Source organism: Rhinoderma darwinii, chromosome 6 (assembly GCF_050947455.1).
Source record: "Rhinoderma darwinii isolate aRhiDar2 chromosome 6, aRhiDar2.hap1, whole genome shotgun sequence".
Classification (NCBI taxonomy): Eukaryota; Metazoa; Chordata; class Amphibia; order Anura; family Rhinodermatidae; genus Rhinoderma; species Rhinoderma darwinii.
Window position 1 is genome coordinate 42,005,896 of NC_134692.1, and position 13,069 is coordinate 42,018,964.

Here is a 13,069-nt window from a genome sequence, read left to right on the forward strand (position 1 = left end):
ACTAATGAAAACTACACCTTGGCCCGCAAAAATCAAGCCCACATACGGCCACATTGACGGATTAATAAAAAAATTGCGTCTATTGGAATGCGGCGATGCAAAAACAAGTAATTTTTTTTCTAAAAGGGTTTTTATTGTGCAAACGTAGGAAAACATATTAGATATTTAGATATTTGGTATTCCCTTAATCGTGCCGACCCATAGAATAAAGTTAACATGTTATTTACGCTGCATAGTAAACGGCGTAAATTTATAACGTGAAAATCAATGCTGGAATAGCTGCTTATTTTCAATTCTCTCCTAAAATAAAGTTAATTGATATATTATAAGTCTCTAAAAATGGTGCAAATACAAAATACAACTCGTCCCGCAAAAAACAAGCCCTTATACGGCGATGTTGACGGAATAAAAAAAAGTTACGACTCATGGAATGCGACCGTGAAAAAACGAAAAATAATCCTTGGTCATTAACGCGCAAAATGGCCTGGTCATTAAGGGGTTAAAAGACTTAAATTGTATTAATAATTCATAGAACACTATTGTCTCCTGCAATACGGTGTGAAACCGACATTACAATCCGGGTGATTCTGCATATTATTAAACATTTACACACACAAGATTTTATTTATTTATTTTTAAATTTAATATTTCACTTAAAAATAACGGAGACATGATCACTTGAATAAGACATGTCCACTTCTGATTTTGCAGGTGTCGTTTTCCAATGGATACATTGTGAGTATTCTAATCACCATCTTTATCCTACGTTTGTTAATGAACGTCAAATATGTGGACAATGATGTGGAATAGAAATCAGAATATAAAGCGCTGACACTGGAATCTGTCAGTACTGCAGACTCAGACTTTGGATATTTAACTTACGGTTATTATATATATATATATATATATATATATATATCTCTGCATAAAAGTTTTTCACATTTTTAATAAACATTAAAGAGCCTTTTATAAACATTTTATGATAGATTTGGTTTTCTACAGGTTTTAAAAAAAAATATTGAAATGCTATTTTAAGATTGAATATCTGGTAACATTAGAGAATCCCTGAGAATACAGGTAAAATCACAGGAGTACCGAGACAGTAATGGTTTGCATTTCGCCACAGACTCCCTAATGAATCATTCTCTGACCCTGCTGTGTGGTAAATAGCGTCTTGCACGTGTTTGGGCTGCTGCTTAGCAATACAAGCTGAAGCCATTGGGTAGTGCAATTAGATCTCATAGCTTTTGTGAAGATCTGAATGTGTCATCTGCATTCACTAGGGCATACAGATACACATCACCAGCAACTCCTGCACTAGAGAGGGACTATAAGAGCTACCGATCCCACAAAACTAGAGAAGGGGTAACTGGCAGAAGAAGGAGAAGATCCATCAGGGGACTTCAATGATCGAGTTCTTTAGACATAATAACTAACATTACTATAGTTGTGCACCCCCTGCTGGTCATACACTAGAAATTACATTAAGGCTACATTAATTTGTTCCGTAATTTGATGCAGAAAATCCCCATCAAAACAGCAGGTAAACATAGCTGATTCCGAATGTAAAATCTGCACTTAATACTGCGATTTTTCATGCATTTTTAGGTGCGGTTTTTATGCTGCGGGTTTTATAAACTTGTCAGATACAATTCTGAGACGGAAACGAAAGGTAAATTAACATGCTGTGGATTTTAAAATACCACAGGTTAATTTATGTGCAGAAATGTGTAGATGAGATTACTTAAAGAGAACCTTTCACCTGCCCATACATGTGTAGCGGAGTGCAGCATGTAATAGGCAGGGCTGCACAAACCCTGGGGCACTTTAAAAAAATTTCCTATCCTCCTCCGTTATTTAGATATTAGTACAGTTGGTGCCCGATATTTAAATAACTCCTTGAACTGTCAATAGGCTTTGGCACAGATCTATACGCCAGAATAGTAGTCTAAGTATTAATAGTACAAAAGCTGGATAACCGGCCAGACAGCCATGAGGTCCTTCAAAGGCATGGACTCCGATCTCACCACAGAGTTCCCCTGTGATTAAATCAAAAGGGGATCTTCACTGATCAAAGGATTCAACAGCGCAGATCAAAGCTTCCTTTGATCTCCGCCGTTAGACTGGACTGTGTATTTTAGTTGTCGTCCTGCTTCTGATCACACGGACACGGTAGCAGTGCCCACGTGATCAGCAGGATTAGTATGTTTGGCATGATTCGGTTACTGCCAGCTACTCATGATGAGCATACTTGTGTGTCAAGAAGTTTAAGCTATTCTATCGCTGGTCCGCTGTGCTATGTCACAGAAGCTCAATGATAGAGATTATTTACTCCATATATTACATTCACAATAACTGTGCACCAGCACCCCAATAATGGTACTTGGTATTGTTACCTTGCGTTGTGTCCTTTCCTCGTCTTGTGTTTTTTCATCTCTTCCAGTTTCCCTTCCATGTTCTTTTCTCCTTTCCCTCTCAGGGTCTCTTTCCCTTTTGCGCTCGTTATCCCTATCTCGGGTTCGTGTCTTTTCTTGCTCCCGGTCCCTACTACGCTCCCCATGATTATTGTCTCTGTCACGATTGCGATGTTCTGAATCCTTCTCTTTGTCCAGGTTTCGTTCCGGTTCTCGATCTCTTATTTTCTCTCTAGTTTTGTCCTTCTCTTTTCCGTGGCTCCCTTCACTTCGTCGCTCCCTCTCCCGGCCTTTCTCTCGCTCAGACTTTTCTTTACTTCTTTCTTTATCGGTTTCTGACCGGGACTCTCTCACTCTGTTCTTTTCTTTCTCATTTTTCTCTCCTTCTCGCAAGCCGTCTCTCTCAGTCTCTCCATTTCTCTCCCTTTCCTTTCTCCTTTCCTGCTCTTTTTTCTCTTCCTCTTTGAGTTGTTGTCTCTCCTTCCTATCTCTGCTTCTTTCTCGGATTTCAGTTTCTCTTTTATCCTAAAATGTAGAACAAAAAATATTTATCCATCAACAGACATCACCATATCAACATTATATGGCAAATGGTTTGTCTGAAGGAGGCAGGAACAGAGTAATGTCTATTTAAAAGCTATGCCCATTAAGCCTTGTGTACGAAAGATGGAAGGACAACCTCACCCGATATACAAGTACATTCTCCCATGAGCAGAGTATCAAGAGACAAACATCATACATATGTGATGTTGTTCTATCAGGTCTAGAAATTTTTCTTCTATACAACAACAAAGTTAGGCTTTGTTCACATCATGCTTGGGCATTAAGATTGTCTTGCATGCCTATACAATCCCATGTCTGCCCTTGACTACCATTGTAAAAAAAAAAAAAAAAAAAAAAAAAATAATTAAATTCGGCAGTGTGTGCATTTATATGCACTTTTTATTTTTTGCAGGCTCAACTTGCATTTTTTTTTAAAAGTTAATTTTTAATACAGTTGAGGCAAATGTAAATCCAAATATATGCTAAAACGACACGGTTTTGGCAAACTGTACTTTTGGATAATAATAGTCTATGAGCATGCTGAAGTGCTCCCTATGAATATAATGAATCTACATCACACAGACAGCACATCACACGAGTTTTATAGATGCAGGCGCTACCGCTTCACAGGAGAAAATACTTTTATATAGTGAAATCATTTTTCTGCAAGATGTCCCATGTCCAGGATTTCTACACTCAGAGTAATAATGTAAGGTATCATTCTGCAATCCTATAAATGGCCTCAAAACAGTGAGCCCTAGAGAAAAGCCATAAATGCTTGCTGACAGCAATAGTGGTGAATTCACAAACTGAGGGGCAGAGGACTGGCCCATTAAAGTCAGTAAGTTGGTAGACTCATGCTGGGTTATATGACCCCCCCTTTCATTGACTTGCAATGTCTGCGTGTATATGAACACTTAGGACTGTATACCGATTACCTCATAGCTGAATGTACCAAGGTAAATTGTTTATGAGCTGCACATCAGTGACTCTTCTTCAACCGGATCAGACTACATTAGCCATGGTCACAGTGATGTATTTTCAGGATTATTGCCATTCCTTACATTGACAGGTTCTAATCCAAGGCAATAAGTAATACAGTAGGTGACACACAAACTTACTTCTTTCTCCTTGTGACTTCTCTTCTCTTCCTCCTTTGCCTCTCGGTTTTCTTTGTCCTGAGATTTGGAACTTGCTGGTGGCTTGCCTTTAAGGTCCACTTTCTCACCCGACAATATCCTCTTCACAGCATCATCGCTGGACAGCTGGTTAAAAAGCAAAAAAAATAAAGAAGACTGTCCTATATGCAGGTGTGACTACAGGAAATACGTCACCTGTTGGTTCTAAATGGAACGGATAATTGTATACTATTATTGCTACAAGAGATTTTATTGCACTCACTTTCAAATACCCTATCAGGGAATTCTGAGTTAATAGAGGAGTCACTCGATCAGGACCTTGTCTATAGAGAGTGGCTACAAAAAGTGCCTTTCTGTCTTGAGGCCCAAACATGTCCATTCTTTACATGGACAGGTCATTAATTTTAACGGGGACAACGTAACGCTTCATTCCTTCTTTGGTGGCGCTAGAAGGGAATTAAACATTTGCTCCCGGGTTCCCCTTGCAGATTACATCTGACTGCAGGGGATCCTAGCAGCATGGCCTACTGCAATCAGCTTATCTTTAGAGAACCCTTCTAACAAACAAGGATTGTAAAAAGTGGAGGACACCTTTAACGCAATCTATTTTTTAAGCGGTAAATAGATTAGAAGTTGTATTGTAAATAATACATTAATAAAATATTTTATATGCACGGCTTCTGCACGCAGAACTACTACATTTATCTCTCACATGTCTGAGGTAAGAGGCGTTCTGCAAGCAATGTACTTATACTGTGCTGACCCCAATCAGCTTCAGGATTACTAATCTCTATGTCACCAACTACCCAGTGCATAGCAGACATGAAGCACTGTATAAAGTACTCAGAGAGCACGACACTCAATGTCCGAAATTTAGAGGTTATAGCAGCGCAATTCCAGGGCATGTTATTTTAGAGATGTGAAGGAGCCTTAATAAGCAATATTCAGGTTATATATCTCTCCGCCAACGCCATTCTTGACCCCTTACAATCTGGTTTCCGCACTCTACACTCCGCAGAGACTGCCCTTACTAAAGTCTCAAATGATCTCTTGGCAGCTAAGTTGGACGGTAAATCCTCTCTCCTGATTCTTCTGGATCTCTCTCCAGCCTTTGACACTGTAGACCACAAACTCCTACTTAACATGCTCCACTCTATTGGCCTTAAAGACACGGCTCTCTCTTGGTTTTCTTTCTATCTCTCTGACCGCTCGTTCAGTGTCATTTGCTGGTTCTACTTCTTCTCCTCTTCCCCTTGCTATCGGGGTTCCTCAGGGATCAGTCTTAGGTCCGCTCCTCTTTTCTCTCTACACAGCCCCTATTGGACAAACTATCAGCAGATTTGGCTTCCAGTACCATCTCTACGCTGATGACACCCAATTATACGCCTCTTCCCGTGACATCACCCCTGCTCGAATATAGAACATCAGTGATTGTCTGTCCGCTGTCTCTAACATCGTGTCCTCTCTCTATCTGAATCTTTCTAAAACGGAGCTCCTTGTGTTCCCACCATCTACTAACCTCCCTAAACCTGATGTCTCCATCTCTGTGTGTGGCACTACCATAACTCCTAAGCAGCACGCCCGCTGTCTCGGGGTTATTTTTGACTCAGATCTTTGCTTTACTCCTCACATTCAATCACTTACACGCTCATGTCATTTTCACCTCAAAAACATCTCCAGAATCCGCCCTTTTCTTACGGAGGAAACAGCCAAAACGCTCATTGTTGCTCGGATTCACTCGCGCCTTGACTACTGTAACTCATTGCTTATCTGTCTTCCCCTCACAAACTCTCCCCTCTCCAATCTATCCTCAATGCAGCAGCCAGACTCATATTTATGACCAATCGCTACACCAACGCCTCTACCCTCTGCCAGTCACGGCACTGGTTGCCCATACCCTTCAGAATTAAATTCAAACTTATTACTCTCACCCACAAAGCTCCCCACAGTGCTGCACCTCCTTACATCTCCTCCCTCATCTCTGTCTACCACCCTACTCGCGCTCTACGTTCTGCCAACAACCTTAGATTAAAATCCTCCATAATACGAACCTCCCACTCCCGTCTCCAAGATTTTTCTCGTGCTGCACCAGTCATCTGGAATGCGCTACCCCAGACAATCAGATCAATTCCCAATATTCACAGTTAGTAAACGTGCCCTGAAAACACATCTTTTTAAACAGGCCTATAACATTCCCATATCTGACTCTTTTCCTTGACCCCATTAGTCATCAGAATAAGATTCCCTCACACTCCTTCACTTCATGTCCTTCATACACGGATACTGGCTGGTGACCGGCTCATGCAGCTTTAGGTGTATAAAAATGGCTGGACCATTGTACAGAACAAACACTGTTACACTTTGTGTCTCCCTTATTTCCTCATAGATTGTAAGCTCTTGCGAGCAGGGTCCTCACTCCTCCGGTCTGAATTGTAAATTAGCTTTGTCACTATGTAATGTCTGATATTGTCTGTTTATGTTCCTTCTAAATTGTAAAGTGCTGCGTAATATGTTGGCGCTATATAAAGATTATTATTATTATAACATAGACAGAATGCGTTTTGAAGGTGGATTATATTATTGTACCATATGATATAACTAAATTAAAGAACCAAATCAATTCTTGACAAACCCATTCACATGTTGAGGTAATCGAAGCATGCAGAATACGTAGGTCACAACAGACACTTACTTTATTAAAACAGCATTTCCCTATGGCTTGTAGGAACTCATTGGTTTTGTCTGGTTCATGTCCCGCCACAATACGAGCTGGCTTGACTGCAAGAGACTCCCCGGTGACCAGAATGACAACATCTATTGCCTTCTGTAAGAAACTGATTTTGGCATCTTTATCCTAAGAGTCAAGATCAAGACAAAAATAATTTAGGGTGTTGCTAGCAAACTATACATGTTTATTAGAAATGCTTCTACACTGTTTTAAGCTTTTACTGGACCCCTCTTCCCGTTTCAGAGATATGGCCCACTGTTGTGTTGGCGCTCTCTATGCTAATTTGCTGTACTTAGCCAACAGGGCTTGAACTATCCTCAAGCTGCCTCGTGCTCATTGGTCAGAATCAGAGGCAGGGAGGCTAGATCCGCCTCGTTAGCTAACTACAGCAAATCAGCATATGGGGAGCTAAAACAACATTGGGCCATATCTCTGGAACAGCAGGGCTCAGAAACAAAAACCCCAAAAAAACAGCGCTATTCAAGTCAGTAAACCAGTTAAACTTATATGACGTGGTGGCAGATCCTCTTTAAGAACTTATGCTACAATAAAGAGCATTGTAAAAAACAAAAAAAACAAACACATAAGAGGATGGATCCAACAATCGAAAATAATGTAAAGTTAGCCCCTGACCTTGTACAAAGAGGACTACTCCAATTACTGATCACTAGACCACAGTTAGAGGCTAATAACTAGAAAGTCCTGTCACTCTACTAAATGGACTGAAACTAAGACTGGATGCTGTTGAAACTTTGTAATGACTTTAGTCTAACAGGTCTGCAGATTAATACATTTTAAGATCTCATTCACACAGAAGTATTTAGGTTAGAATGTTGGATTAGTATTTGAAGGTCAAAACCAGGAGTGGAAACTACATAGAGAAAAAGTATAATGGAAATATTTGCACCGTTTTTGTATTTTGGACTCACTTCTGGCTTTGACTTACAAATACGGATGTAAAAAAAACGGACCAAAATACTGCCGTGTGAAGAAGGCCTAAATCTTAGCTGATTGCCCTGCGCTCTGGCCAAGATTATACATCATCATATATATATTCAAACAGAGAAAGCAGCAGCAGCACTCAATCTCAGTAAGAGAAAGCTTACATATGTGAACGGGTGCCAGCAAGCAGTCCAGATCCTAGGACTGGATAAATATTCAGGAGAAATAAATCTTGCAGCACTCCAACAGGATGAATAAAAAAAACTGTGATTTATTCAAGCCAACATACAGAGGTGCGACGTTTCAGTCCAACATTAGGACTTTTTTCAAGCATAATATTCATCATTATATATATATATATATATATATATATATAGCACTTTTGTTGCAGCAATAGTCCGTCGGTGCCATTGCATGTAACTTTGCTGCTCGGACAAAATTGTATACGTTAGGAAATAATAAACAGTGATGAGCAAATGATGACAAGTTGCATCACGGTTGCATGAGACACCATGATGATAATTTGTCACTGAGTTGGCCAACTGCTAGTTAAGAATAAAACAAGCTGCATTCCTGGTATCAGTAACCCTCTATTTCTAGTAGCCTGCCTGTATTGTCCCCAATGGACATTATAGAAGATTATGACTTGTCATTATAATGCAATATGGAGTTGCAGCAAAATCATCCCATGGGCAGTCTTAGCCTTAAAGAGGACCTGTCACTAGGTCACATAAACTGAAATGGTTAACTGATCTTAATCGCACTGTCTCCCTGATTCTAGCGCGGTTTGTCTTTTTTTCTTAGGCCCCCCGTTCCAGAGATATGGCCCACTGCCGTGTTAGCTCCCTATATGCTAACTTGCTGTGCTTAGCCAACTGGGAGGAGCTAGCTTCCCTGCCTCTGATGCAGACCAATCAGCGTGAGGCAGCTTGAGGGTAGTTCACGCCCTCTTGACTACAGCAAAGTAAGCAAAGAGGAAGCCAACACAACAGTGGACCATATATCTTGAACGGGGGGGCGGGGGGGGGGGGCAGAGGGAAAAAGAAAACATTGCTGGAATCAGGGAGACAGTGAACTAGGACATATGAGACAGTGACAGGTCCTTTTAATCTGTCATCACGTCACCTCTACTTCTTTCTTGCCTTCCTTCTTGTCGTCCAGCAATTATTCCTTCCAAATATAACCCCATTAATACCACATTCAAGGAACTTAATGTTCATACAATTGTTCTGCCCTGGCAGCCTCCCGTTAATATCAGCCATTGTAGCCTGCACTTGTATTCAACTGTAACTGGGCAACAACAGTACAGTTTATGTGGTGGTTGCCATGTAAGGGATAGCTCGGGAATGTGCATGTGCCATGTTTTCAGGCGTGAAATCATTTCTTTGGTTTCACTGGATAACATCACATATTTACATAGCCAAGCGGATGATGTGAATACAAAGTAAAAAGAACAAGATCACATTTTATTTCATGGGATATTCAGACTGTATCAGACTTTTAAATGGCACAGTCTACACTTCACCGTTAGGGTCGTCTGGAAAAACAAGTGGAACGAGTTAAAAATAAACACGTCGACATGTTGCGCCTGTGCATTCCTTTGACTTCCGTAACGCTTTGCCCATGTGACGTCACGTCATGCAGCAAAGTGTACCAATAAATGCGCCACGGAGATTATATTTGGATGGACAAAAATGCAAAGACGACTGCTGCTGCTGGGGGGGGGGGGGGACGCAGTCACATGGCATCACATGGACAAAGAGTCACAGAGTCCATAGGAACACACAGGAGCAATAGTGACTAGAGGTGGTGGACAGAGAATGTTTTCTGATCGTAAATTTTTAGCAAACTCACTGCACAGGAAAGAATTACACATTTTATTATTATGGTAAGCAAAGAAAGTGCAAGTAGTCTTCATAATAATTCAGACAAGTGGAAGACCAAATACTGCGGACTTCAGGAGCCAGTTGAATATTTAGTGATCAGTAATAAGAACATCCGTATACAGGCATGGAATACAACCTCAAATAGTTAGGTGCCAACAGCAGATTTGGTCTGATACCCCTACCTGAAAAACCTTGAGTACTTCATAAAGGGAACAGTCTTGGGATTCCCAAATCACACAATAAAGCAGCAATGTTAAAAGGTTTTTTTTTTTTTTTTTTGCTCTGACAACTGCCATAAACCTTTTCATTACAGAAGTTTACCCTGTGTCCTGCAGCAATTTAAGTTACTACTTAGAGAACTTTATATGTGGGCAAAGATGCCGCTGAAGGACTCCCTGAAGTCCCATTGGGGTCTGACCGTTTCACGCATTTATGGAAATCAGTCACAATCTGGAGTTGCAGAAAAAGTACAAGATTTTTCCCATCAAATTATGTTTTCTACCTAGCAGAAATGGCATCCATGACCCATCTTGAAGCCACTCACATGTCCTGTCTGTATAGGGAGTATTAATGGGATAATGGGCATGATTTTTGGGCATGATTTTTGCCAGCCGAAAAAGTATTCCAACCATGTACTAAATTATGGCAAGCCGTGTGTCCGCAGAACCTATAAGGCTTTGCACGATATTACGGATCTGTAGGCACTCCATATGCCGTCTCTGTGAAGCACGGAACTCTCCCATAGAAGCCACGCTTCTTGGAGCTTCATAGTACGGCATGAATTAGAGTATGTCACAATTTTTTTCGTGGACCTATGAGTAAAAAAAAGCCTATGTGCCACCACATAAAATCAGAGGCACACAGAAGTGCCATATAGGTCCATAGAAATTTGGATCTGTAATATGGCATTCTGCATGAGCTCTAAAACTAAGTTTAGGATTATAGGGAGAAATAACCAATACGAATTATAGTTTTGTGACTACTTACCTTGACATTATCGGACTTCAGTTCAGATTCCGTGTACAAGCCCTTAAAAAATCCTGTCGTTCTAATCACCTACAAAAGAAAACATAAAAATTATTTATTCAGGTGGAGAAAGACAAAATAATTATTATGTTAATGGTACTAAAGTTAAGATGATCATCAACAATAAAATATCTATGGTACAAAAATGAATCATAACAACAGTCAAAATCCTCTAAACTAAGGCTATGTTCACATTTTCGACCGAGGCTCTGTTAGGGACCTCCATCACAGATCCGGCAGCGTCTGCTACAGTTTTCCGAAGACAATAGCGCAGCAAAATCACGGACAACCCGACGAAACCCATTAAAGTCAATGGGTTTTGTATTTGTTGTTCAATGGAACCGTTGGTTCTGTTATTCCCTTGTTCTGCTCCTGTGACGGAGCAGAACAGCGGAACACGCCAACACAAGTGTGAACCCAGCCTTAAATTGTCCGTTTCACATTTTGACTTGTCATTGGTTTTTGAGTTGTTATATATTTGGTAATAATGATATTTCACTATGAGGCTTGTTACATAGACTGGTCATGGATTAAGGGCTTGTCCACACACAACGGAATTGCTGCAGAAATTCAGTTGAAAAACGCAGACATTCCACTGCGGCAAAAACGCACCATATCCTGCATTTTGTTTACGGCAGAAAGTGTTCCATATTTTGCCGCGTTTTTCACAATGTTAGGAAATAGAAACATCCCCTCTGAAAAACGCAGCAATTCCGCAGCAGGAATTGACATGATGCGGTCCGAAAAATACGCATCGCAGGTCAATTTCTGATCAGAATTTTTACGCAGCATGTGGATACGATTTGTTAAATCTCATCCACTATGCTGCTGCGTTTTTTCCGGCTGAAATTCCAGCCGGAAAAACGCGGCAATTCCGCAGCGTGTGGACGAGCCCTAGTAATGTACAAAATCGTATTGTTCCAGTTTGTTTACAGGAGAATATAATGTCATTATTTACCTTTTGCCTTGTAACAACTATGAGGGGCGGTCCAGACAACAAGCCAGACTACTGTACAGCCACCAACTAATTTACATAAATGACATCTCCGACTAGAAGAACATGCAGATCACCTGATGTCTGAGAGCGAGGAGTTTTCTGGAATGGCGGTGGCGTAAACAGCCTTATCAGAAGATTACTGCTCTGATTTTACCATCATTCTCAAGTCAAATACATTCAGGGTTTCCCGAGATGGGTAATAAATGTCAGGAAAGTTTTGATAACTCCTACAGCCCTTTAACAGCCAACAGAAACCGATATATCTGCACGGAAGCATGAATTACTGCTGCAATGTATTATTGTAGCTCACAGCAGGTGAATTATCACTTCTCTGGCCATCACAGAGATCATGCTGGAATGGATTTAAAAACTGGGGCTCCACATTATCACTCACGTGTCATGGGAAATTGTGGGATTACTGCGAGAAATCCCAAATTCTTCTTAACACAAACAATCCAACATGGCCCCACGATTCTACTGCTACTCTCGGGCTGTGCCATGGAGCCCTAGCTTGTTTAAGGGTTATTCCAACTTTAGAAATCTATGGCATATCTACGCTATATTCCATAAATATCTGATACATGCTGGTTTTCAGCTCTGGGACCCCCACCTATTCCCAGAACTGGGGGTCACCCAATCCCCAACCGCCTCATCCAGAGCATAAATAAAGAGCTGACCGTGAATGTGCACCACTCCCTCCATTGATTCCTATAGAAGTTATGGAAGCCGCCTACAGTGGGGGGTGGGGTACAGTGGTGTTTGTACATAGTTTTCGGAAAGTTGGGGACAACCAGCATAGCCACCATTCCAGCTCTCACCGGGGTTGTCACGCAGCTTTCATATACACGTGAACAGCAAATCATGTAGGATCTGTTCACATCTGCGTCAGAGTATTTGTTTGTACAGGAAATATAGGATATGATTGCAGCGATATTTACCTGGATACCTCAGTGGAACCCAATTATAAGTCACGGGGATCCGTAGGGGCGCCACAGCACAAATGTGAACAGAGCCTAACATATATAGGAGCAGGGGACTAGGCAGATTAGCCTTTCAGAAACCTGACAAAGCTGGATGACAACTCCTATAGGAGCTGGAAGGGCGGCCATATTATGTCACCTTCCTAGAAACACAAACAATCCAGAAAGGCCTGAACACAATGTGTAGCAACCACAGAGGATTTTTGGGGAACTGCTGGGACCTGATACATACAGAAGCTATATCTACACAGACAGCAGACGGTCATATAACTCTCCTGGAGGGCTACAAGGCTCAGCACGGCGGGGAAGAGGATTCTGGGACTTGTAGTTCTCATACAGGGAGCTACAGGTGGCTGTCACCTCAGCAGCACTTCTCATGTATTGTCCCCGTTTATCCCGTATATGATCTCTCAC

At 41.2% G+C, this 13,069-nt stretch overlaps 1 protein-coding gene across 2 annotated transcripts in view; it reads right to left on the reverse strand.

Annotated features, from left to right (window-relative positions):
- TRAF3IP1 (TRAF3 interacting protein 1) overlaps positions 1-13,069 on the reverse strand; it is a 47,346-nt gene that overhangs the window by 33,938 nt on the left and 339 nt on the right. For both annotated transcript variants that reach the window (XR_012849490.1, XM_075829589.1), the window contains exons 2-5: positions 10,640-10,708; positions 6,789-6,950; positions 4,079-4,222; positions 2,397-2,939 (exon numbers count right to left, since the gene is read on the reverse strand). Coding sequence is in view for 1 of the 2 variants with exons in the window: in XM_075829589.1 (XP_075685704.1) it covers positions 2,397-2,939; positions 4,079-4,222; positions 6,789-6,950; positions 10,640-10,708 (918 nt within the window). In the remaining variant the exon portion in view is untranslated. The remainder of the gene's footprint in view (positions 1-2,396; positions 2,940-4,078; positions 4,223-6,788; positions 6,951-10,639; positions 10,709-13,069) is intronic.